The sequence below is a fragment of the Gambusia affinis genome, linkage group LG12, assembly GCF_019740435.1.
Source record: "Gambusia affinis linkage group LG12, SWU_Gaff_1.0, whole genome shotgun sequence".
NCBI classification, from domain to species: domain Eukaryota; kingdom Metazoa; phylum Chordata; class Actinopteri; order Cyprinodontiformes; family Poeciliidae; genus Gambusia; species Gambusia affinis.
In genome coordinates this window covers 22,773,292-22,800,615 of record NC_057879.1, presented here as the reverse complement: position 1 = coordinate 22,800,615, position 27,324 = coordinate 22,773,292, and the positions used below count along the sequence as shown (strand labels likewise).

Genomic DNA, 27,324 nt, shown 5'->3' with positions numbered 1-27,324 from the left:
AAAGGATAATTTAAGTTTAAGAATTTATTTATAACCTCATTTCTACCTTGAAAGCGAGGTATGTTTATATGTATTTATGTAATTTTATGTTGTTATTGTCCTTATTGACACCGTCTCACTTAAATTTATGTTGTATTTTAGTTCGACGGTGGTGATTTGTCAGTGGAACAAAGTGAGATTGTAATTAACATTAAAGCTGACTTCACACCAGCAGTTCAACAAACTCTTTATTGCCGTCAAGAAGAAGAAGAAGAAGTGAAAATGACAGTATTGATAAAACCGATTAAGCTGCTAAAATATTAACAAATAGCAGATTAAATAATCAATCTTTTCAGTTCATACAGGATTCTGCTTTTGTTTTTGTGATTTCAGCCTTAATTGATTCGTAGTCTTTAGTAGCTGTTTAGACAGATAAACCATGTTATATAATTAGTAGGTTCCCATGTTGTGGTGTAATCTGTGCAGAAACATCCATTCATAATGACGCGACTGAACTCGGTTCTTTATCTCTCTTCAACGCCTCTGTGTGATTCTCGATTCCTGTGGTTTTATGTGCAGAATACCTGCTGAGCGCGGTGGTGCATGCAGAGTTCCCACTGTTGTTAGTTTGTGTTTTAATTGAGGAGAGTTCATCCATGAAGAGCAGCTGAAAGCTGACTGCTCTGTCCCAGCAGCGAAGACTTCAACTCTGCATCTCTTTCCATCAGAGCTGCTGCTGCTGCTTGTTGCTGCTGCTGCTGGTGCTGCTGCTGCTGCTGCTGCTTGTTGCTGCTGCTGCTGGTGCTGCTGGTGCTGCTGCTGCTGCTGCTTGTTGCTGCTGCTGCTGCTTGTTGCTGCTGCTGCTGCTGCTGCTGCTGCTGGTTGCTGCTGCTTGTTGCTGCTGCTGCTGCTGGTGCTGCTTGCTGCTGCTGCTGCTGCTGGTTTCTGCTGCTTGTTGCTGCTGGTGCTGCTGCTGGTGCTGCTGCTTGTTGCTGCTGGTGGTGCTGCTGCTGCTGCTTGCTGCTGCTGGTGCTGCTGCTGCTGGTGGTGCTGCTGCTGCTGCTGCTGGTGGTGGTGGTGCTGCTGCTGGTGCTGCTGCTTGTTGCTGCTGCTGCTGCTGCTGCTGCTGCTTGTTGTTGCTGCTGCTGCTGCTGCTGCTTGTTGCTGCTGCTGCTGGTTGCTGCTGCTTGTTGCTGCTGCTTGTTGCTGCTGCTGCTGCTGGTGCTGCTGCTGCTGGTGCTGCTGCTTGTTGCTGCTGCTGCTTGCTGCTGCTGGTGCTGCTGCTGCTGGTTGCTGCTTCTTGTTGCTGCTGCTGCTGCTGCTGGTGCTGCTGCTTGCTGCTGCTGGTGCTGGTGCTGCTGCTGCTGCTTGTTGCTGCTGGTGCTGGTGCTGCTGCTGCTGCTTGTTGCTGCTGCTGCTGGTTTCTGCTGCTTGTTGCTGCTGCTGCTGCTGCTGCTTGCTGCTGCTTGTTGCTGCTGCTGCTGGTTTCTGCTGCTTGTTGCTGCTGCTGCTTGTTGCTGCTGCTGCTGCTGCTGCTGCTGCTGCTTGTTGCTGCTGCTGCTGCTGCTTGTTGCTGCTGCTGCTGCTGCTGCTGCTTGTTGCTGCTGCTGCTGCTGCTGCTGCTTGTTGCTGCTGCTGCTGGTGCTGCTTGCTGCTCACAACTTCAGGCAGGACGAGTTCAGAGCAACAAGTTTCAGTGGTCACACTTGAAAAACACAAAGTATATTCATGTATTTCTGTCAAGTTTCTATTGAAATGACACAAAACTAAATTACAAGTAACTTTTCTGGATGATATAGGAGCTTATTTTAAGTAAATAATTCCTTAATATTGGTGAAAAACTACTAGTTCTACCAGCGGATTATTTCACTTGTAACATTGTAATACTTTCCTATTACTGGTACTTGAACTTTTTCATCAATATTAAAATTATTGACTTAAAACAAGCTGCTGTATCTTGCTGAAAAGTTACTTGTAAATCAGTTTTGTCTTATTTCTCGTGCACTAAGTAAACGTGTACTGCAACAATTAATTACTAATTGGTGTAGTAAGCAATTACTCAGTAAATCGCATGATAAATTAAAGTGAACTTAGTAATTTACATTCGGATTATTAATATATTTTGAAGGACAGTTTTGTTTACTAAAACTTAATAATCTGTTTCATTTCTGGTTTCAGTTTGGGGTTTTTTATTACAGTTTTATTTATTGTTTTCGGTTCTGGTGTTTTATTTTGATATTTAAAATACCTTCCAGTGTTAAGTGTTCTTTACAAAATTAAAAAGAGATAACTTATTAGTTATCTCATTATCAGTAAAATACTTTCAAATGGTCTCAAAACAACAATATTATCATTTCTTGCAATAATCACTGGGACAATTTATTATCCAGTCTAGTGCCAAGGTTTTTGCTCTGGATCAGAAATATCTGGTAAGATTTTGTGTTTTTGCAGTGCATGTGTGTGTGAGCCACAAAGACAATTTGAAGATTTTCATTAATTAATGGGTTAACATGCAAACAGGCTCTCGTTTGCGTGTGTTGAGAGGCTTTGTTGAAGCTTTTTGTTAGTGGCCCAGTTCTTACCAGGGATGAATGGAGCTTTTTACAGAGTTCCTCTTGTGTAACTACATAAAAACCTAATAAATAGGGCTCTCTCATAGTTTTAAATAAAGCACAGGACTCTAGTGAGAAGCTGAATGGAGCTGGTGCTCTGGTTTAGATTTTTGTCTTCTTCCCCCTTGAGACGTTTCACGTTTTTGTCCTTTTTCCTCATTTTAGATGCTGAAGCTCTTAAGATTCCTGCATAAAACCTTAACAGTTAAAAACATCTCCATTGTAGTTAAGTTGGTCTCTTATAAAATAATAACCAATTTGTGAAAGTAAATACATGAATGTGCCCATGAATAACTAAATCATGGGAATTGAATTTGTTTTGTCTTTATAAGTTAAGCAAATAAAAGACATGGAGTTGATTTGATGGGTGGTGATTGTATGTGGAAGATTTTTCCGAAACAGAAAAGTTGCTACGATATTAGCAGTGGCAGAAACTACAATTTGATTCAGAAAGAAAAACCCCTGGATGTCCAAGAAGCTAGTTAACCACTTTTAAGAGTAAGGAATATAAAAGCTAGATTAAACTTTGTTAAAAAACACCCAAGAAAGTCAACGTCTAGAAAAATATTCTTTGAATAGAAGAAGTCCTGCTAATAAAGGAATGATAGCTGTGTTTCCATTACAAATGTGCACAAAACTTTGTCAATAAACGCAATTTTGCAATTTCAGTGTTTCTATTAAATAAGAAACACAATTATAGTCACATGTGAATAAGTTTGTTCACCTGATAAGTTATAAAAATAACATCATCTTCCTACCACTTCCTGTCATCTTTATTTGTCGTTTCCACCAGTAGCAACATCCTGTGGTTGATCTAGTCTTTCCATTGCAGTTTTTGAAAATATATTACACCATCTTAGCGCAAAAATGTTTTATTAAAAAATGTGAAGTTTTCTTAAAGTCCCCTATAAAAAATACCAGTAATTATTTTAAATGTGATTGTTAAAAATGTAATTTATTTTATATTTAAATACGAAATACAATAAAAATTTTGTTTCAGTTGTTATTTATGAAATAAAATAATTTATTTTGTAAATAAATTATTTTTGTAATTTATTTATGAAAATAAATGAATAATTTATTTTTACAATTCCAATTGTGCAGTTATATGGTTAATGGAAATGAAGCTACTGACACAAATCATACAACTAAAGCAAGCCAGTATTAATATTTAGGCCTCCCTACTTATAAACATCTCTGAAAAATCACTTCTGTTAGTTATTAAAACAGTGGGACGTGAACGTTGATGCTCTTATTTTGAAATGAAACCAGATCTGCGTTATCAAATGCAGGAGGAGACGGTGCATGTCCTAATCTGAACACCGTAATTATATTTAAGGTCTTCTGATATAACAGTAAACTAGTGAAACTAACTAAATAAAAAAAATTCAAATAGCACCACCTGACTGGAGGTGTTTCCGTCCAATCAGGTGTTCTCCTCCAGAAACACTTCCTTAAATTGAGCTAATATTCTATTTATTAAAGATTAAAGTTTGGATAACAAACATCAACTGGAAGCTGCAGCAGTAAAAGCCGGGCAGAGCATCAAAAATGAGGAAATCCCTGCAGCATCTGGTGATTTCCACGAGTTAAAGACTTCAGACTGTCTTTGTCAGCAAAGGAGTTTTCAGCCTCCTCCTATTTTCAGGAGTTTTTCTTTTAGAAATTAACATTTTATTTCCAGTTTCTTATTTTGTATAATTTCTTCTAGAAATACCCTTTGGTGATACTGATATATCAGTTTGTAATAATTAAACTGCAGAACAGATTTTATTTTAATTTTAGCAACACTGCAAAAACACAAAAATGTTACCAAGTATTTTTGGTCCAGTTTCTAGAGCAGAAATCTTAGTTCAGTTGAGGAAAGTTAAGTTAGACAAAACTAACTTATTAGTAGCTTTTCAGCACAATATAGCAGCTTGTTTTAAGTCAATAATTCCTTAATGTTGACGGAAAAACTACTTGTTATAAATGAAATAATTTTCCCTTATTACAGGTTAAAATCTCATATCCTGTAGATATATCTTATATTTAAAAAAAAAAAAAAACTTCAGTTAGTTTTCCCTTATTTCAAGTGTGTTGAGATATTTGTACTAGAAACTAGACAAAAAAAATACTTGGTAAGATTTGATCTTTTTTGCATTGAAAGAAAAATATGGAAGAGGATTATTGACATGCGGAAAAAATTGTGACTTTTACCTTAGAATTTTGAATTTAATCTCAGAAATCTATTTTTTCTCAGAATTTAGATTTTATCCTCAAAATTCCGACTTTAATCTCAGAATTCTCACTTTTTTATCTCAGAATTTTGATTTTAATCTCAGACTTCTCACTTTAATCTCAGAATTCTCACTTTAATCTCAGAATTCTCACTTTAATCTCGGATAAAAGTCAAGAAAATGGTCTAAATTCTCTTCTGTAGCAATATGTCGACTTAACGTCCTTTAAGTAGAAATGTTTGCACATATTATTAACGAAACTCAACATAAATTATGCAGTTTTTGAGAATAAAAGAGGAGAAATCAGATTTCAGTCCAACTGTAGCTGAACCCGTTTCCTGTCCTGAACGTCCTGAAAGACGGTCTTTGTCTGGCGCTCTGCCGTCGCCGTCCATTCTCTGAGCCAACAGAGACGCATTTAAGCGTGCAGCTGCTTTATTATGGAAATGTAACCTACATCTGTTGTGCAAACACACACACACACACACTCACACACACACATTGACATGCTGCTGCAGAGTAAGGTTAGCTTTATTCACCAGCGGCGATAACCTTCCTGCTGTCTAATCCCCCAGAGCAGCAGTCACAGCAGCCAACACCGTGCTCACACAGGGAGATCATATCGGCATCCAGGAAGGATTTGCCGGATCGGACTTTGTGCAGTCGGTCTTGTTGTACAGGTGCTCTCTAATCCTGCAGTGTTTAATCGAGTGTCACTCTGAAAGTTCAGCTTGCTTGAACTTTGCTGACAGGAACTGCCAGAGCACAACTTCTTTTTTTTTTCTCTCGTTGGGCAAAAACACAAAGAAAAGACATCCGGGGTTTAATGAAAGAGTTGATATGGCAGCCTGGAAATTAAGTTCTGCTCTTTAGTTGTAGCCACGGTCAGCAGCCTAAAATTACATGTCAGTCACTGCGAACCTCTGGGCCATAACCCCTATTATTACCGTACAAGCTTTCACAAAGGAGCTGCAGTGTCGACGCCGAAGTTTTACACTTTAATTATCCATGAACTGGAACTCACAGAGGAAATCATACTGAGGGGAGTGAAGCCATATTTCTGAAATTATTCGCCTTGACATTACAGAAAAATACACGCCAATCAATACTATAAAATGGAGTTTTTCTGTGTGATAAGTGGAGAATATTACAGACTCCATTGACTCTGTCTGCAAACCGATGGACCAGTGCGTCCACTGGGCAGGGAGTCAAGTTTAAAGTTTGGTGCTGAGGAGTTCAAGGGTCGAGGCTGGTTGTTTAGGAGTTCAACCCCTTCATTCGGGTGAAAGAGGCTGTATTTTTAAAATGTATTGAACTGATTAAAATTTATGACAACAAAACCATCTTAGAGAAGCTGAACCAATGGATGGGGACAATATGTGATAACTGTAGGCTAGTTAGAAGTTGTAAGATTCAAGAGCGTCTCCTTACACGAGCATCAGGCTAATCACATCAACTTCCTGTTTCTGCTTCAGAATAAAAATGTGCACAAGACTGAAAACATTTCAGCAGATAAAGTTTGTAAACCTTCTTGTAATTTCGTTGGCTTCAACTTGATGACCACGTCATACGCAGACGTGTGTGTCAGCCATGTTAACAAGAACAAACAAGGCGTACATGTGACTTTGTGTCTCCTTCTGTGCATGCGAGTCGCTTTACGGCACATAAACAAGTTTCGCAAAGTCCAGGTCATTCGCCAGTCACTTGATTCATGTTTGTTGGTGCAGGGATGCATCTGAAAGCTTCAGGATGGTCTCAGTCAAAAACTGACCCCTGCTCTTAAATATTTGCTGTGGAGTCTGATGGTGGTTGCATTAAAGGGGAAGTATTATTATAAATTCATATTTTATATGTTTTTATGCTTCCATTTGGGTCTTAACTGCTACTAAAAACAGAAGAAGTGCTTAAAAAAAACCAACCAAGTAGTTTTTGGAAATAAATAAATTCTTTTCAGTGACTGGAAAATGAGCTGTTTCAAAAACCTTTTGAATGTAACGTCACAAATCAGCAGGCACAGCCCGTTACCTAGCAACCCAATCAGAGCTCCAGCATCTTTGGTCAGCTGGTTTAACAGTTGCAGTGATGTACAATGGCTGCTGGAAAAGACAACAGTATTGTTGCTGACTTACCGTCTAGAAACCACTTGCTGCATTCTTGTAGGTTGTGCAGGAGGCTCCACTTCTGCTTTTCAAACATGTATGGTTGCATAATTGTGCTTCTGTTTGCAGCCATTTTCATGTGAGAGTGTAAACGTTGAGTGCGGGGTGGGGGATCTGGGGGTTGTAGCCAGCACCAGCAACATATTTGGATTTAAAGAGATAAGATAAAAGAGCTCAAAATAGGAAAAACTCATCAGACAGAATTTTGTTGCCTAAGAATGATTTTGTGTAACAAAAGTGTGGAGCCCTTAGAGTTATCCTGACCTTTTCAAAGAAGCATAATAGACCACCTTTTAGGTTTTGATGTGAAAGAAATAAGATCTCAGTGAAACAGATGAGCATTAGGACTTGAGGTGGTAGCAAAGATCGAGTCAGACTGTCTTTGGTCGTGTTGTAAAATCTTCTATTTTCATCTTTTATTTGATTAAGGTAAACTACGTAAAGCTAAGTTTGCAGAAAGGACGTCTGATCCGGCTGTAATCCTGTATGCATTTCCTCATCGGCTTTCCCAGACAGTGAGGTGGTGAGATTCAGTTTGGCTCAAGCCCTGAGTAACGCCTGATTTTATGCAACTTGGCTCCAGATTTCAGTTCGCCCTTCAAGCCTCTGAGTAAGCAGAAAATCCCTGTAATTGCATTAGTGTGGTCCAACTCAAAGCTGCGGCCAGTCCCGCTCCCTCCACGTCGGCTTTTTGGTTGAATTTATCACCCTGACATGTTTGCTGGAGTTTTTTCCCGCTGCTGCAGAGCTGCAGATAACGCACAGCATCAGATACCCAGCGTGAATCCCCGTCTCTTGCTGAAATTGTCAGGTTGGGGTGTAAAGTTGGAGCTGTCCTTTCAGGTAGATGGCCTGCTGCTGATATTACAGAGTCCTGTTTTCTGAGGGCTCTTGTGCCAACCGGGGTAATAAAAGGTTGCAGGTTCTCTGTTATTATCCCCAGTTGGAAGCTGGGAGAGCTCTGGGCGCCGCCACTGGGAGGCTGATTGCCTCTGCCAGCTGATGAGGTCAACAGGTGGTAAAATGAGGGATTTAGTCAGGGAGGCAATATTTTTGATGAAATATAATCTGCTGGGACCATGAACCTTCATCTGTGGCGGTGATTTTGATTAAAAAGAAGTGGAAACGATTCAAAAGGCTCTTTAGATGAACTGATTCTGCTTCGTCATTGTTTTTTTTTCCCCCTTTTCATTTCCTCCGTATTGATCTCCTTGACAAACTGCAAGCACTGGCTGCTGCTTTCGTGTTTTGCTGTTGACACGACTCCACCCCTCACACGCTGAATGCCACCGGTCTCCCACCTTCGGATCTGTCAGCGCGGCGCAGCGGAGCCGCAGGGCTTTTTCACACAACACACTCTGACTCTGTGAGCTGTATTGTTGTTTTGCAGCCCAAACACCCGCCGTGTGTTTACCACAAAGCGCGGCCGGGTGGCCTTCGATGCACCTGGATGGTTTGTTTATTGTATCCAGCAGCTGCTCCAGCTCCATGATGCTGCTGCTGCTGAAGCTCTTTGTGCAAATTCAGAAGCAGCAGATTAATGGAAATCAAAGCACTTTGCTTGCTAACCATCTGAAAACCTCAGCTGACGGAAAAGTCAGGGAAATTTCTGCTGCAGGCGTGTTAAGGTTTCTACTCCTACATGCATCTTCTGTTTTTGTTTTCTGTCACGGCTAACCGCTTGTACTCCCTTCGAATGGCAAGCATCACTGTTGAGGAATTTTAACCCACTCTTCTTTGCAGAATCATTCCAGGGTTTTAAATAATAAATCACCTACTTAAGCCAATGCACAGTCCTGACACAATAACAACTTTTGCTGGATGATAATTTGTCCCAGAAGTTACTGCAATAAATGAAAATATTGTTGTTTTGAGACTATTTTGAAGTAATACAATAGTAATGACATAATAATGCAGGAACACATTATCTTAGAGATCAATAAACTGATGAACATTTAACACTGGAAGGCATTTTAAATATCCAAAATAAATAAACAAAACAACAGAAACAACAAATAAAATGAATTATGAAGTCTAAAACACCAGACTGAAGAGTTTTATCATCCAGTGTTCGGCAGAAAGAGAGAAAAGTCAAAAACAATAAATTACGCAAATGGAAGTTATTAGGGATGCAATGAATGCAGTTTTTGATCTGAAAGAAAGCCTGACCCGTCGATTCCAAGGTCGGTCCATTTCAATTTTTTTTTGTCTGAAATGTTGTTCAGTAAATCCCTGAGTTGACCACAGTGGGGTGAATATTGTTACTGCAGACATGACCTGGTGGGCCGGTCTGCCAGTCAAACCTGCAGAAGAAGACATTGGATGATTTTCAGATCTGTGCTGAAGTTGAATTAAATCGGCAGATAAAATCAGCTTCACATTTAAGCGTTGGCCGATCAACGATCTCAACGTCTCCCCTTTCATAAACTGTTGAAAATTTTCAGATAACTTAAAGCGTTGCAGAATTACAGTACGTCAAATTTGACTGTGTTGTCGCGACCCAAGATCAGTAATCGGCCTGAAAATTACAATCGGTGCACCTCTGATGATAAATATGGTTAAAATGAATTGAGAAAAATTAAGAGAAACAGTCGAATTAGGAAAATAATAAAACAGATTTTATAACTTGTTGAAAATTTCTTCTTGTTTTTTTATGCAGAGAGTATATTTTAGAAGTAAAGCTGACAAAACTCATGTTTGTTTTGGGTTTTCAGTCGTCATCCTTCCGAAGGCTGAACTCCAAACACAACAAATCCCATTTATTGCTTTCAAACCTCTCCTGGCTTTTCTGTTTTCTCTGAAACATTTCTTTAACAAACAACACCTGTGGGAAAACCTCTGAAGTGAAGAAGAAGCGTGTTTGCTTCTCCGCCTTGAATTATGCTCCGCAATTCGCCTCGTCTGCCTGTCCACCCCTTCCACCCTCTCAGATGTCTGTGTGCTTTTCAGCTTTTCATATATCTGCTCAGATTTCTCCGAGCGGGCGTCCTGCTGCGCGTAATCACCGTCGGTGAGATGAGCCTCTGTTATGGACTTACGGAGGGATTTCATTGAGTTTCGCGGAAAATATCAGTCGCTAAATGTCAGTAATCCTGCTCTGGCATTTGGCAAATTGAAATAGATTTTCCCTAGTCTGTGTTTTTCACAACAAACGGATTCCCGCCCTCTCCTTCTTGTGATTCTGCTGCAGAGAAACTCCAGGCTTCATGTGCAGAGATGACATCTGGCCCAACGTCAGGACATCTGTGGCAGATAGAGAGCAGCTGATGCTTTACAGTACGGTAGCTTTGTCCTTGGCCGGCAGCGAGGTCCTTCCTGCCTGCGGGCCATCTGCAGCCGTGAGCACAGAGCCTCTGACCCTAAGATATCACAGAAGAGTAAAGCTGGAGGGGCTCTTGTTATAAGTGAGCAGCTGAAGCCGTTTTCTGGTTCTGTCTGAATGCCTTGAGATATTCTGGCTCGACCTGCAACTCAAAGGGCCGTTTAATCTTTGCAGCAGCCTCTTTCTGCAGGCCAGGTTGGCTCTTTTTCTCTTTCAGCTTCATTTTTATATTTTTATGCAGCTTTTCAAGTACAAGTGTAGCCCAAAGTGCTTTTCAGAGAAAGCAAAACTTTAAATGAAACGGGTTAAAAAACTTAAAATGAATGAGAAATTACTCATCTCTTTATATCTTTCTCTGAAGAATCAATGGATTTCTTTAAAGTGAGCAGTAATCAAGGTTTCTTTGGAGGAAAAGTTCTTGAACTCAAAGGATGAACCATTGTTTACTGGAACAGTTAATTGGATTAAACGATCAAACTCAATAATTCCCATTTGCATGATTTACTGTTTTTCCGTTTATATCAAAAACCGAATAATAAAACTCTTCAGTCTGGTGTTCTGGTCTCAACTAGCCCTTTATTTTTGAAGGATTATTTTGTTAATGGAAACTTCATAACTAATTTTATTTGCTATTTCTGTTGTTTTTGTGTATTTATTTTGGATATTTCATATGTTTTCCAGTTATGCTATTAAATGTTCATTAGAATTTAAAGTTTATTGATATTTGAGAATTTGTTCTTGCATTATTCTGCCATTTTTACCATAATATTGCTTGAAAATTTTCCTCAAAAAAACAATATTATTGTTTATCTCAATAACTCTGGGACAATTTTTTATCCAGCAAAATTTGTGATAATGACAGGCCTAATGGTCAACTTATTTAGTGATTGAATATGGATAACTGGAGTACACAGACTCATTTGCTGATTTTGTCGTTTCAGCCTCTTCCTTTCTGCTACAATGCAGCTAGCATATCATGTTGGAAATGCTAAGGCTAGTTAGCATAGCCACCAATGACGGTGGATAAACAGTTTTCCTGCAACTCAGTTCTTTCTCAACCATTAGCACATTTCCAGACCCTACATGAGGATGATTGACAGCGCTAGGCCCCGCCTCCTGGCTCTGATTGGTTATTTTTGTGCATTTCATCAATAGTTGCTCAGGAAGGAGCTAGAGGAGATCAATCTCTTCATGGATTACCTGTCTTGTATTATATTGTCACAACATGGTGGCAGTTTTAATAAATATTTACAAAAGATATTTAAAAAAATAAAAATAAAAGCTGCATATTGCAGCAAAATACACTTTTCTGCTGCTTCTAAAAACAAACACTTAAAATAATCCACCCAGCCACCCAGTTAGTGTTTTTTGGTCACAATCGACTGGCCCAGCACCGTTGCCTAGCAACCCAAGCAGATCTCCAGCATGTTTGGTCAGCTGGTTTTATGTTCTGTATGTTCTGTATTCCTGGAAAAGATGAGTTTTGTTGATCTACTATTTAGAAACCACTTGCTGCATTCTTGTTGGTTGTGCAGGAGGCTCCACTTCTGCTTTTCAAAGATGTACGGTTGTGTAATGGCGCATCTGTTTGTAGCCATTTTCACCCGGTAGTGTAAACGTTACGTTAAATGTTTATGGATTTAAAGTGACAAGAGACCCTGAAACAGTTCATTCTGAAAGGCAGAACTGAGCAGAATAAAATCTCATTTTCTAAAACTGATTTTGAGCAAAAATTATGACAGACGTGATTTTTTATAGCCCATAAACTTATCCTAACCTGTCAGAAGGAAGCATACAAGGTCATCTTTATGAGTCCTTTTGTACCAGCATACCTTCATTTAACGTTGCAAACACAAGTTCTGAATTTTGCTGTTCATGTACTCAGGTTGAAGCAGCAGCAGCTTTTACCGGCAAAACGTTCAGATCTACTGAAAACCGTCACATAAACTTTATTCTACCATGAAGAACAGCTTCTTCCTTCTTTCACTTTGAGAATTTTTTTTGCACTTTCTCAAGCGTCAGCCTACGCATCGGACCGTAGAGAATCACCAAACTGTCTCTGAACATATGGTACGTTGTGTTTTTTTACTCACCTAGATGCAAAAGTTTCCTTCCTGCTCTCCAGATGGGGACGTGAATGATGTCGGGATTTTAATCCTCTGTACTTGTGGGGATTTATTTCCATTTGATATCAGATATGCATTAGTCCAATTGGTTTCCCTGTTGCAGATTTACATTCACTCTCACTAATGCTGGTTTATTTGTGTTTAAAATGTTTTTTTGTACCTTTTGTTTGCGTAAGCTGCATAAAAATCAAACTTCTTCCTTTTCGTTCCTGATTGAGATGCTACGTTTTGCTTCAGGCTCAATAATGATCCAGTTCGACGCCAGCAGAACAGATTAGTGTTCATTTGACCTGGATTGAAGGATTTGCTTTTCATATGTCGCAGCTGATAAGTGTGATACCACTCGGGGAACAACATCAGGACATTTTGCTCTGCACAGAGGAGGGAAAGTGACGCTGGTCAACGTGGGCATCTGGAATAGAGGCTTTAATGTCACTTTCAGCTGATTTTTTTCCTCCTGAATCTTTCATGACTCCAAATGGTGACTAACAGGAAGAGCATCTTTCATAATAAAAGCAATTAAACGGCTTGTTGAAAGGTTTATGTTTGGATAACATTTACAGTTGACACAAATTAAATATTTTTTTGGAGATAAATTTGTTTAAAATTGTAAAATTGACAAAACCACGTTTTGTTTTTTTTCTTCTTTTTTTGGACATAGATGTGTTTAAAATTTTAAATGGACACAAATTAACATCATGTTTTCTTTCTTTCTATTTTTTTAAAGATATAAATATGATTAAAAATCTATAATTGACACAAATCCACTCCATGTTTTATTTGGAGACAAATGTATAAGAAATGTTTTCATTTCAGATTTTGCTTGTACACCACCTATGAAAAGTGCTCCCCCCTTGGATGTTTTATCCCTTTTTATTGTCTTTACAAATAAAAATCAGCCTATTTGACAGAAAAAATAACAAAAAAACCTTCAATGTCAGAATAAAAACTGATTTGGAAAATCAAAACTTAAAACAATAATAATAATCACTTCTTACTTTTGGTAGATGTTACAGAAGTATGAAAACAATGAAACAGTTTTTATTCCCAGGCTTTAAAACTCAATGTAGTTTAAGTTTTATTGTGATTTTAATGCACACAAAAGCATTAAAATCACACCTTTTTACAAAAAAAAGTGTTTTCATTTTTGACTTTTTAAAAATTGTGTTAAAGGGAGATAATGAACAAACATATGACAGTAAAGTTATTTCTATTCCTAATAGCAATAATGATTAATTTTATTTGTTAGTCTCATCCAAGGACAATAAAACAAAGATAAAATGTGTTTATCTATTGCATCAACCTGTTAATCATACTAATGAATATTTTTTTTTATTTTTATTTTTTATCTCAGATTATTGCTCTTAACCAGCTTTTATTTTGTCTCTTCTACCTTCTTCCTGCCAGCAGGATTTTTCCAAAACTGACTCAAACCATCTGTCACTTTATTACTCTGAAAATGTTCCAGGTCTGTGTAATACTGCATAAAGATACACGAATCTTTATTGCAATCACATAATATAAACAATCCAATAACAAATTTACAAACAAATTGGCATCTCTACAATTTTTTTGTACAATAAAACGTCCTGAAGCCTTTATTCTTTTGTTGGTTTTTATCCTGCATTGCCTCAAAATGTGTTTGTTTCTCTTTTGTTTCAGTCAGCAAAGAATAAAAAGAAATAGGATGGATCGTTTCCCCTTTGCATTTTTTTATGAATGAATGAATGAATGAAAGCGTTCATCACAAGGTCACTGCATCACCTCGCTGTAAGCGGACTGCGCCCTCTGCTGGTCGTGTTCTCTATCAGCATCCTGCATCAGATCAGCAATGAGACAAACGACGTCATCTTGAAATATTTTCATTGGAAAACAGATTTTCTTCTTTATTTGTTTTTTTTTTGTGTTTTGTTTTCAGGGGTGAAATAACAAAAAAATGTTTCAAGGAAATAATTTGAGTCATTCCTTGTTGTTTAGGTTTGTCTTAAGCTCAAGGTCGTTATTGATGTCACATTTTTCCATTTCATCTTTTTTTAGTGGAAAAATACACAAACTCTCAGGAAAACAAACCAAAAGGAGGAAACACGCTGTAAATACATCTAAAGGTTATTTTTCTGAAATTGAATGAATTTCTTTTGTCTCAGTTTTTTTACTTAAAGGAAATTACAAATGATCTGAAATATTTTAAAAAATGGTTTTTATTTCCTCTCTTCTGTGAGATGACCTGGAATCAAAGTCCAAATAAATATAGTCTATAGAACATCCTTATAAACCAGATAATAACGCATTTCATCCCAAAATTAAATCTTCATGAAGAGCAAATGTAATTCATTGATAAAATAAATTTATTGCCACGCCCTACCAATTTAAAATTTGATGCTAAATTTGCTAACACAAAATATAGAATAAAATAAGAAATTTCAGAGCATGAAAAGTTTTATATTTTCAGGAAAAACTCAGAAATTTTGACACTATCCTCTGAAATTTTTGAGAAACAAATTGTCATTTCTGAGATTAAAAAGAACTTAAAAAGCTTAACTGAAACATTTTGATTTTCATTTCTGAGATTTTCTAAAAAATTGATATCTGAAATTTCCTTGAAAATTATGAGAAATTTTTGAATTTGAAAAGTTTAAAAATTGCTAGAAAATCTCAGAGATTTTGATAATAATATCAGAAATAATCTGAAAAAACCCCCCCAAAAAACAAGAAAACTTTTCACTTTTGAAACAAGAAAAAAAAGATTTTTTTTCTCTAGAAAATTTCTGAGATCGATCTCAACATTTCTGAATATTTTCTAGCATTTTTTTTCACTTTTCAGGCTCTGAAATTTTTCTTCTCTATAAATTTTTTTCCTACTGCGCCGTTATCCAAATCTGATCGCTGTAACTCGTGCAAACTGCATTAACGCTCGTTCCCAGTTACGCAGTGAAACCTCCAGTGGGTGAAACTCGGAGAGGAGTTTGTACGTGATTCTGTTACTGGCAGCAAACACTCAGGCTCTTCCTCCTCTGGGGAAACGATATTTTATTATCCGTACTTGGATGACTTTTGAAGTGAGACGTTCTTCAAAAAACACGGCACGAATGAAGTCCACACATCCACAGCTCTACGCTTTCAATCTCCGATAGCAGAGTTTTGTTTATCTGGGTTTTATTACCTCGGAGAGAAACGTCTGAGGGAGAGAGACTAAATGTATTTTCTTAAACGCCTTAATTGAAATTGGGTTTTAACTGGCCGCTGAAGCGTGATGGCAGGAATCAGGTGCCGGGGAAGGAAGCAGCGATTTTGCATTGCAAATGTAATCTCAGCTTTTCTTTGTGGCTGCTGCCCAGGAGACACTCAAAAATAGCTGGCAGACATGTTGTTGTTTTTTTAACACAAACTGTTTCCTTCAGGTTGAACCTCTCATTATTCCAAGACCCATTGCCATTAACTTTTTAGATTGAACTGCGGCGCGGTCCTGTTGTTTACTGAGCTGGGGGATTATTCATTGTGGGAAATTGTATTCTCTTCATGCCCAGATAGAGCCTGGTGGGGGTGAAATTGTGATTGCACAATATGTATGAGGAAATAAACAGCTAATTTGCCTTGAATTTCCATTCATCACTCTAGTGAACTGAGCACACCTTGTGGGCAACTCCTCAGTTTGGAGGTTTAATACCCACATTATAGGAAAACAGCAGAGAAACGGATGCAGATTGTGTTTGGACAATGTTTACAGTTTTTATTCTTTTTTTAAGATATTAACAAATGTTAATGAAATGGAACAACTTGAACGTAATCATTTTTTATGACTGGAAAAAATAACCTGCTAAACCAGGTTTTATTTAATTTAATGGTGTCCAAACGTAGAAAGTAGAAACAAATAAAGTGGTCCATTTTTTTTATTATTATTTAATTTTTTTCCAAAAAGGATGTTTATTGTTGGAGAGAAATTTTAACAATATGTCGGAGTACATTTCTGGCAAAAAAAAACTCAGAAATTTTGTAAATAATTTGAGAAATTTTCTAGAAAAAACTTGTAAATTTCTGAGTTTCAAAAGTAAAAATCTTTTGTCTTTTAAAAATGTTCTCATTTTCAAAAGTTGAAAATTTTCAACGTTTGAAAATCCGAACTTTCCAGTTTTTTTGCTGGAAATACATTTCTATATTCCTCGACAATCAGCCTAATAAGTCTCATTTGTTTTCACTTTCTTTTGGGCTCAATTGAATAAATTTATTTAAAATAATTTTATTTCACACTCTTTCAAAATGCTTGGTACATTTCTGGATGAAAAGTCAAACAGTTTGTTAGAAAAATGTGTTGGTAATAATTCTACCCTGCTTGCAAATCAAAACTCTCCATTTGCATCTATGGAAGAAATTTTAGTCATTTTTGAATTGTAATCAGTCCAAGGGCCACAAATGGCCCCCGAGCCGCACTTTGAACACCCCTGATTAACCACCTGGTGGTTTTTTACACTTAAATTTGTTCTAAACTGTTTTCTTACTTTCTGTTGCAGGAAAGTAAATCTGAACAACCAGAATAAAAATAAAATCCAATTTTAGTTTATTTTGGGTGTGAATTGTTTCTGTAATTTGGATCTGCACAATTTATCAAATGACATTTCTCATTCCAGTGTGAATCTGTGAGTTTTCCTGCTTTTAAATTGCTGCAATGCGTTGCAACTTTCCTGTCCACTGAAATATTTAGCTGCTAAAATGGACTTTCAGTGTTTTTCATGCACACAACTGATGATATCAATCTAACTGCAGCCAGAGAGGTTAGGTACAGAGGTGGAGTCTCTTATTTTGAAGAGGAAGGGTTCAGAATTGGAAAACAAATCACATTGTTATACATTTGAAGATAAATTATTGACTTAAATTCACACAAAAATGCACATTTTAAAACCTTTTTTAGTTTAAAGTTACATTATCATCCTTTTTCAGAATGTATCATTGGAAGCACAAGCTAACCTATATTTGTAATTGAGTCACATTACCTATAAATATAAGCTTTTGCCATCATAAACATCATCATGTTAGATCAAACACATTCTGTTTAGGTTAAGAATAAATTAAGATAAAATTATTTCCAGTTCCGATTGCATCTGGATGTTCCTCCATTTTTAAAAGATTTAGATGAATCTGTGTTGGAAACGGATGTTTACATACACAATAAAAACCTTTTATCTGACCTACAATGAGACTAAATGTTTCCTGTTTTTTTGTTGGAAATAACTTTGGATTACCAAAGTTATTTCTGTTTCTTAAATGAGAAAGCCCTAATGATGATGTCATGGCTTGGTGAGATTGATTGATTAATTGGAAGCAAATTTGTGGATTTATTTTACCTCACACATGCAGTTGTCTTTTGTGAGGGTATAAATAAATCAAAAATAAATCAGCTATCAGGAAGAACAATGAACAATACCAGTTCATATGGGAGTTCTGCGTCCCAGAAATGAATGAAGTTGTAGTCCAAAATGTGCAGCTGGTCCCCAAAACAAAACCTTGTGAAAATGGTGGCTAAAGCTGCGTTTTCTGTACAAATGAGCTCAAAACTTATTCCTCTGATGTTGAGAAAACACAAGATTGTATTTTTACAATCTTCCTGTCGCCTTCTTCCTTCTTCTAGTGATTTCTAGCTGTCGGTCACATGACTTGTGATTCGAATAAAGTGTTTCCGTCACACTTTTGCAAAATACACTAATAATTCAACCTTATAGAAAAACGTGGGATTTTTCAAAATTTCCATTAAGCAAGTTTATTTTTGTAATTTCAATTTGAGCAATTTTATAGTTTTTTTTTTTAAACCAATAAAGCCTGGATGACCACTCAGTGGGGAGGAAGCCAGCAACATAAAACAGATTAGAGTTTGGGAATGGAGGCAGGAATAAAAACTTACATCATTTAGTCTGATGAAACTAAAGTGGAAATGTTTGGCCAAAATGACAATCTTTACATTTGGCAGAAAAACTGGGTGGTTGCACCAACCTAACTGTGAAATATGGGGGGTGTTAGCCCATAAACAACCCCATGTTGTGGGGTTATTTTGCTGCAGGAGGAACTGGTGCACTTCATAAAATAGATGGATGGCATCATGACATAAAACCATGGAAGCAACATTAATCAGAAAGTTAAAGCTTGGAGATTTATTTTCCAAATGGACGCAAAGAAGAACGCAAAGTTGATGCTAACGCTGAGCAAGCAACCAAAAGTGGCTTAACCTTTGTTTGTATCAGCCTGAAGCCATACAGTTGATGCTAACGCTAGGGGTGGCAGCTGGCGAGGGTCTGAGGGAACGCTGCTGAGGCTAAAAGGAAACAGTTGATGCTAACGCTAAGGATGGCAGCTGGCGGGGGTCTGAGGGAACGCTGCCGAGGCTAAAAGGAAATAGTTGATGCTAACGCTAGGGGTGGCAGCTGGCGGGGGTCTGAGGGAACGCTGCCGAGGCTAAAAGGAAACAGTTGATGGTGTTTGGTGAAAGTTCTCCATTCTGATGCACAGCTCCCTCAGTTCCTTGATTTCGTCCCAGTGCAGAACGATCGTTGGCTCATCCTGGGTGGATTGTGGTTCCTCTGACATGCTGCAGGAGAGATTGAAGGAAAGTTATGGCTCTCTTGTGTCGCAGGTCCCAGTGATCCGGTACACTCAGAGAACCGAGATCAATAGTCCATCGGAGTACAAGCTTTAGCACCTTCAGAAATGGCCCCCTCGAAGCTTTCAGCCGGGGTAGATTAAATAAAACGTCCCCAGGCTGCGGCTGTAAATAGCGCTTCAGTTAGCGGCCATCATCGGCCGATCCGATGGTGCCAAACAAGGTCAACACAGTCGCATATGGGCTGTCGTCTTCAAGGAAAATGTTTTAACATTGACCAAAAGCTTTAATGCTCGGACTTTATAGCCATCTGCCGCCTCTCTGACGGCGATAATGGCTCCGCTCTCCCACTGTACTGCACTTCTGCCGGGCCGCTCCTCGCTGCGGCGTCTCACGGCTCGATGATCTGACTTAACGTCCCCCTGATGGATGAACAGGCGCCAGTTTGGAGTTTCTCCACCGGCTGAGGTTCAGCGCCCCGTGACGCCCACGCCGAGGCCTCCGGCCGCCTCCAGACTCTGACACATCGTTTCCCCCGTGATTTGTGACAAGGAGGTCGAGGTCGATGGAGACGAGAAAATTTTCTGTCCTCCTGAGTGCAGGCCGAGGTTTTTCAGCTCTGCAGGCCGAGCACAAGGTTGTTTCCAGCCTCCCTCGGAGAAACATCCTGCAAGGAATTGGTTTCAAGCCCCGTAATGGAGGCCTGATGATAGGCTATTACTGCACATTTTCAGAAAATGACCTGCATTTTTTAATAAAATAGGGCAGACTTGCCGTGCCCCTTTGTAATATGCAGCTTTTATAAAAGCGGAAGGAGAAACTGGAAAAAGGCAGAATTGCTCCTCGTAGGGAATCTTTTTGCATCAAATTATCTCAGCGTGCCATGAAAGAGTACAGCTCTATTCGCACACTTTGAACCCTCTTTTCAATTTTGTCACATTACAACCACAAACTTTAATGTGTTTCACTGTAATTTTATGTGCATAGCGAAAAATAATGCTTTTACTTCAAATCCTGGAGAGTCTGGCTGTAGGTTCAGGGCCTCAAACAGCCTGATGTCTTCAGCAGCCTACAAGATATTTTCTTCCTGTACTTAGAGCTGACCTATTATGCTTCCTTAAACATGTTATGATGCGTGTGTGGTCCATTCAGAACATATTGAATACTGCATGTTTTTGCATAAAATCACCCTCAGATATTTTAACCTGATCGGTTCTGCCTGTTTTGAGCTGTTGGCCACGCCTCCCCCAATTCAACGTTTACAATCGCACGTTAAAATGGCTGCAAACAGATGCACAGTTGTACAACCGTACATCTCTGAAAAGCAGAAGTGGAGCCTCCTGCACAACCTGCAAGAATGCAGCGAGTGGTGTCTGCATAGCAAGTCAACAGCAAAACTCTCGTCTTTCCCAGCAGCCATTGTACAGCGGTAGAACAGCTGACCAAACATGCTGGAGGTCAGCTTGGGTTGCTAGGTAACTGAGTGGGCTTAACTGGGGTTGCTAGGTAACGGCTTCCTGCTGATTTGTGATGTTACATTCCAGAGGATTTTGAAACAACTGTTTTTCTGAACATCAAAAAACATTAATCTATTGCTAAGAACTGTCTGGATGTTTTTTTAAGTGCTTGGTTTGTTTTTAGAAGCAGAACCCAAATAAAACAATAAAAACTTTATAGTAGGTCCCCTTTAAATAATTTTAATTCAACCAAGAAGTTTGTTTCTACTAAAAATGAGACAAAAGGAGTCTCATTTTGAAGAAAAATGTCACAATTGTCACAAAAAATGTCACGTTTTTATTTACATTTCATCAAAATGTTGCATGTTGAAAATTATTGTTACATTTTTCAATGATTAATTGATTATTATCGAAATCAAACTCTTCTCATAATTGACCAGCTTTTTGTACATTTTTACTGGTATTTTAGTGATTGTATTTGGAGATGTGCTAGAAATATTTTAGGTTGGAAGGCCTCATTACCATCACCCTAATCTTTATATCCGCTCAGTCACATTCAAGGCAGGACTCCCGTTTCCAAGTATCAGTAAAATTACTAAATAATTTATTCGTATGACTTTTTTCCAGCAATAATTAATTTATTTCTGTATGCACACTGCAAAAACACAAAATCTTACCAAGAATTTTAGTTTAGTTTCTAGTGGAAATATCTTAGTTCACTTAAAATAAGATGAAACTAACTTACAAGTAACTTTTTAGGAAGATATAGGAGCTTAGTTTAAATCAATGATTCATTAATTTTGATGTAAAAGTTATTCCATTGGAGGATTACTTTACTTTTTACTTTAATAAAATTAAAATAATCTGCCAGTTTTTACACCAATATAAAGAATTACAAACTCGTATTTATTCCTGAAAAATTACTTGTAAGTTAGTTTTGTCATATTTCAAGTTGATATAAAATATTTGCACTAGAAGCTGGACAAAAATACCTGGTAAATTTTTTATTTTTTTTTCAGTGCAGTTTGTTTCAAAGTGGGTGAAAAATGTCACATAAAATCCCTGTAAAAAAATCTTGAAGCGTTTTAGTTGTGAGGTGACTGAAAGTGACAGAATCAATGCCTTTGCATGGTGCTCTGCCTACATCTGTTACAGCTTAGCAGCCACCATTTTTATTCATTTTTTTAGCTTCACCCCTGCTGCACCACCCGCTGTTTGATCTGGTCTTGATGATGCAAAGCCTCCGCCGCCGCCTCCTTTAGGATGTTTGATATTGGAGTTCAGAGCTCGCAGCCACGTTTTTTGCTGTTCCACTGCATCCGATCACTTCACCATCAGATTAACTTCAAAGGAAAACACCAACTTTCCAAAAGCTGCAGTTGTTGTTTGTTTGGATTAGCAGTTTCCTGCAGTAAACGCGAGTTAAAATGAAACCTCTTGTATCATCAGCCTCAGGCTCTGAGATGTTGTAGCAATCAGATAATTTATTTTATTCATTTATTTTTTTACCACATCCTGATTTCTTGTGTTTTCTGTGCATTGAGCTCCAGTTCTGCTTCTCCTCTGTGAAACCTTTCCTCCTCCATCGCTTATCCATTATTCATCACTCTCAGCTCTTTCTGCTGGACCATAATACCCATTACCTCCAGATTCTGCCATCTGTAAAACAATGTCGCCACAGCTGCTGCTTTATTTGGAGAAAACTGAGAGAAAGCAGATTATGCAAAGTGAACATGGCTCATAATCCTTTAGCAAAACACTTGGAGTTTACACAGGTACATTTATATGTTACTGCCAGTCTGTCCCGCTGGTCAATCGCTGTGCTGCAATAACAAGTCAGTTCAGGTTTATATTATGAACCTCTGGACCTTGAATCTTATAGCGAGTTTTATTTTTCTGTGGCACTGCAATGCAGATCCCATGGGTGAGTCAGCTCAGGTAACATGGAGAAAATATGGAAAAATAAAGAACTTCTTTCTTTCTTGCCTTATATAACAGGTGCAGAAGTTTTATTCATGTAGGGGAAGCTTATATTTGAGTTTGGCGTCCATTTTTCTTTATTGTTGTTGGAGCCAAATGCCAGTGATGTGCAAAGGTTTGAAATGAAAGTTTCTATATCCTTTGCAAACGTTTAAAGTGGACTTTATTAGTAGTTTTACATGCCTTCTTGTGAGCTTTTCTTTTTGGACTTTGGTTGTCTAAACTTTCAAATTGGTTAAAACTACTTTTTCCAATGTCTGCAACCATCAAAAAAACTAAACAAAGATGTGAGAAAACTATGTAATTCTGCAAAGTATTGATTTTTTCCCCCCATTTAGTCTTTTATTTCATACACTAAAATAAAATCTGTGGCTGAGTTTCCAATGCAAATATTGCAAAACCTTGTTGATGTTCCACTAATTTTGAAAAAGCACAATTTTGCAGTTGCATTGTTTCCATTAAATAAGAAACACAATTAAATTCACTCATGATTAAATTTGTTCTCGTGATAAATCATTAAAAACATACCATTCCGTCATCCTTCTACCACTTCCTGTCGTCTTCTTTGTCATCTCTGCCAGTAGTAACATCTAGTTTTTGAAAAAAAAACCCCACTTAACTCTAACGTGGCAAAAGTGGCATTTCCATTCAGTGAATTTACAATTTGCACAATTGAATGAAAACGCAGCTAGTGTGAAATCTGATGTTTGTTTTGTGAGTTTCTTATAGAAGAGAACATTGTAGTATTTCCTGATTAAACCCTAGAATAGTACTTTTCTTTTTTGCTGCGGCTGTATTTGAACGAGTCGACCATTTCAGTGTTTTATTAAAGTCCCATTGATCTTCCTGGAGGTACTCTATTGTTGGTTTGTCTCTACAGACTTTATTTAATAGATGATGTGAATTCGTATCTACTTCAGCTGGTGGACCAACATCCACTCGTTACTTTTTCATCACACACACACACACACACACCTTTAAAACATTTGAAAAAGCTGAGCTGGCTTTATAAAAGTATATCTTCTCCCTCACATCTGGGATGAAATGTTGTGCTTCAGGGAGCCGAGATTAAGAGGTAATCTCTGCAAATTGACTGTAGAAGGAGGAGGAGAGGCCTTCGTATACTTGGATCTTAAGGGAAGATGTTACACTGAGTCATTAGCCTTGAATCAAAAAGGCAAAGATTGAGTTTAACGCTTTCTTCAAAGTCCCTCTGCTGCTTTGAAAACATCTTCTCATGGGGAGCAAAGCTCGCTTCTTCTCAGACATTTTTGATGCAGCTCTCCTCAAATCCACTTTCATGACTCATAATTTGTTCCAAATGAGCTTCAACTTGAAAGGTTATTAAGACTTTGAATCTTTAGTCTTTACTCTGTAGACTTTGAATGGGCCGCGTTATTCTTTTGATAGAGAATTTTCTTTGGTATCTAATGGCTGTTATTTAAAAATAAAAAGTGGCTGTGAAACGTCTGAGAGACAAAACCCTTTTTCTGCAGGCCACCAACCAATTAAGGGAAGTAAATTAGATTTCTCCTGGTTGTATTGTTTATTTATTTATGCAGGGCCAGTGTACATCATTTCATTAACCTTTTAGAAGGAGAGAAGCATGGCACCAGGTTGTAGCAAAATATGCTAATTTCCACCTGGACAGGTTGAAATCTGATTTTATAAGTCGCGATTTGGTGAAAATCCAGTTTTGTAATTAAATACTTGCATGTTTTTTTTATCAGATCACTAAAAACCAAAGAAAAACTACAAACCAACAGACAATTCATGAAACAATTTCTATACCTTCATTAATATTGAGTACAAATCAGCCATATTTTAGCCAAATGCTAAAACATGTTATAGTCTCATTTGGTAAACAATCCAATGACTTCACTTCACATTCATAAAGCAATAAAACACTTGTTTATATATATATTTTTATTTCTGTGTTCATGACTGTCAGGCCCCATTTTTGATGCCGCCCTGAGCAACCACCCATATCCCAAGATCCACCACCAGGCATTGCTTTGCTGTATAAAAAATCCTGTTTTGTTTTTCAAAATTAAAAACTTTACAAGGTGTCTGCACATCCTTAAAAAGGCTTAATTTTCTATATCTATAATCAAGACCTTAAAATCTATTTAATTCATTTTAAAAAGTTGTTCTTAAATGTGTTAGTCACATATGTTAAATTCTGTTATGGAAAGAGTATTTATTTAATCTTATTTTTGTAATTTTCTTTTTTTCTCATGTGGCTTTAGTTTGAGTTGCGTTCTGTGACCCGAGGCGGTTGCAGGTCTTGGCAGCTAGCTGCAAATATCCCATTGCTAGCTGGTTAGCTTTTTTACATCCATCATGGATAAGTTCAAATTTATCACCAGTTGGTTGAATGATGTTCACATTCACTATTGGGTCACTTCTGTTGTGCATTTTTTATTTATTTATTTATTATTTATTTATCTGCATTTTTTTTGTACAATTCTGCTGTGATACAGGTCTTAAATTATGTTCATAATGGTCTTAAAAAGTCTTAAATCCGAGTTGGTGAAACCTGCAGAAACCCTGGTTTTCCAGCACCACAGTCTGGCCTCAGATTTGTCCATCTATGTCAACATTTGGATTTACAGCCAGCGAATCACGTGAAATATTAGCTCCAGATTTTGCTTATTGCTTCCTTTCTCTCCGCAGAAGAAGTCTCTTATCGCCACCAGCCTGATTGTGGTGGTTTCGCTCTTTGTGGTCGTGGTGAACTTCTCTCAGATGCCAGACTTCGGTCAGACGTTCAGCAACCACTGGATGTTTTCCAAGCAGTCATACAAGGCTTTCAAGCCTCACCTGGGCTACGTCAGCATCCCAAAACAGGAGGTGAGAGACAGCATCGACACATGTGATGAATATCTACAGCTGAAGTTTATTTTTTTCCATATTTAGTGTTAATTCACACCAGCCCTGTTTGGTCTAGAAAATTTTTATCTTTTATCTAGAAAGTTCAGTTGGTTTGTGAAAGCTGATCAAACTCTGATGAAGACCAAAAAAAAGTCAACTCTGGTTCGCCTTAAAACCTGCGTTTTTGTTCGCTTGAAGTGAACTCTGATGCAATTTGGATGAGTATGTAAACGGCAACACCTGAGACTGCTCCAAAAGCAGGAAGTGGAATAAATCACAGTGCATTCTGGGTAAATACAACCAAAACAAATGCGACAGTCCAGCACTTTTTTTTAAAACCAAAAGCAAAAACCTACAGCCGCTAATATCTGACGCTACTCCATTTGTGTTTACATTTATGAATAAAGTTGCAGTTATGTCTTCTTCAGAGGTTTTCATGTTGTTTCCTTCAGTGGTTCTTGGCGCAGCGCCCCCACAGGTGAAGAGGGAAACAGGTTTTCCTAAGGATTTGGTTCGTTTGACACAGTGCTGTGTGAAACAGAACCGCAGGAGCTGAAAATGTAACAAAGGTTGCAATAGCCTACCAGACTACCAGAACATTCTTAATCAGTTTCATACACTTTGTCGATATTAAAATGTTGAAAAAACACATTTTTGTAATTGTGATGTTTCCTTTAAATAAAAAAAATTGGAGTTAAAATTACACATGAATACGTTTGTTCATGTGATAAGTCACTGAAAAACGTCATCATCCTAAAGCTTCTTGTTGTTTTCTTCTTTGTAGTTTCCACCAGTAGTAACATCCTGTTGTTAATGCAACAAAAGTGCAAAAAAAAAACAAAACAGATTTTTTCTAAACTGATGTGTTTCTTTTGAGCAGATTTAATTTTAAAATGTCTTTTTGTCATTTTTGACCATTAAATTTTCATCTTGCACTGTGAGGGATTGAGGCGGGATGCGAGGCGTCCATCACGCTCAGTGAAGGTTAATGTGTTCCCATCAGAAGCCTTTTATGTAAATTAACCCCACTATTAAGAGGTCTTCTCAAAGCCGCAGTTTGTCATTTTTCCATGAATTCTCCTCCCTTGCGTCAGTTTCAGCACATTAATCTCAATTTGAAGTTTCTCGTGAGGGGATTTGAAACTTTTGACTTATTTTAGTCCAGACAGAAATCTTGTTTCCAATCTTCAGTTCAGCTTGACGCCCATTTTGTAAATTCTGTCCCTGTTTTGAGTAAAATGGCCTTTGAAGCTGCTCTCTGAATGACAGCTGCACAGACTGCATCATTTTCTCACTTTTGGTTTTATTTTTCTGGTCAAAATCTTCAGTTCACATAAAAACTGAATAGATTCATGTTGATTGTTCACCGCTTCAACACTTTGAACCAAACGAAAAGCAACAGAAAGAACTAGTTCTTGTTCATTCATCAACTTTGAGCAGAATTACTCAACATTTTATACATGTCACTGTTTACAACCTTATAGTTTATTTTGTGTTAATACACATGGTTATTTCATAAAAGTATTTTCTTAATGTGTGACTTAGGAATGCATAGAATAAGTTTTATTTGGATATTTTCAGAGTAAGATTCTTCTTTTTGCATAATGTGGCGCCAAGACATGCTGAGGCAGATTTATTAACTGTGTTTCAGCAGAAGTTATAAATATATGTAGAGAGAAAAACTAGACGGAGGAAAGGAAGACACCGTCACACATTTTGAAGATGGAGGGAAATGAGACGCTCAGGCTGACTGATGTTGCTGAGCAACTCTAACAGGATTTCTCTGCTGGGTTTTTTCCTACACTTTGGATTTTATTACTATACAATAAAACGAAATCACCTTATTTTTATTGGAAGCTTTTCTTTTATATTTCTCTAATCTTAATATTTAATTTCCTATTCTTCAAGCATCTATTGGTGTTAACTTATCATTTCAGTAAGAGAATATGAAATGCAAACACAGCATCTTCGTAAAGATTTCCTTAATTCACTGTAACTGATCAAAACACCAAT

At 37.7% G+C, this 27,324-nt stretch overlaps 1 protein-coding gene across 3 annotated transcripts in view; it reads left to right on the top strand.

Annotated features, from left to right (window-relative positions):
* st6galnac3 (ST6 (alpha-N-acetyl-neuraminyl-2,3-beta-galactosyl-1,3)-N-acetylgalactosaminide alpha-2,6-sialyltransferase 3) overlaps positions 1-27,324 on the top strand; it is a 94,151-nt gene that overhangs the window by 4,897 nt on the left and 61,930 nt on the right. For all 3 annotated transcript variants that reach the window (XM_044133673.1, XM_044133675.1, XM_044133674.1), the window contains exon 2: positions 25,114-25,290. In XM_044133673.1, coding sequence (XP_043989608.1) covers positions 25,114-25,290 — 177 coding nt within the window. The remainder of the gene's footprint in view (positions 1-25,113; positions 25,291-27,324) is intronic.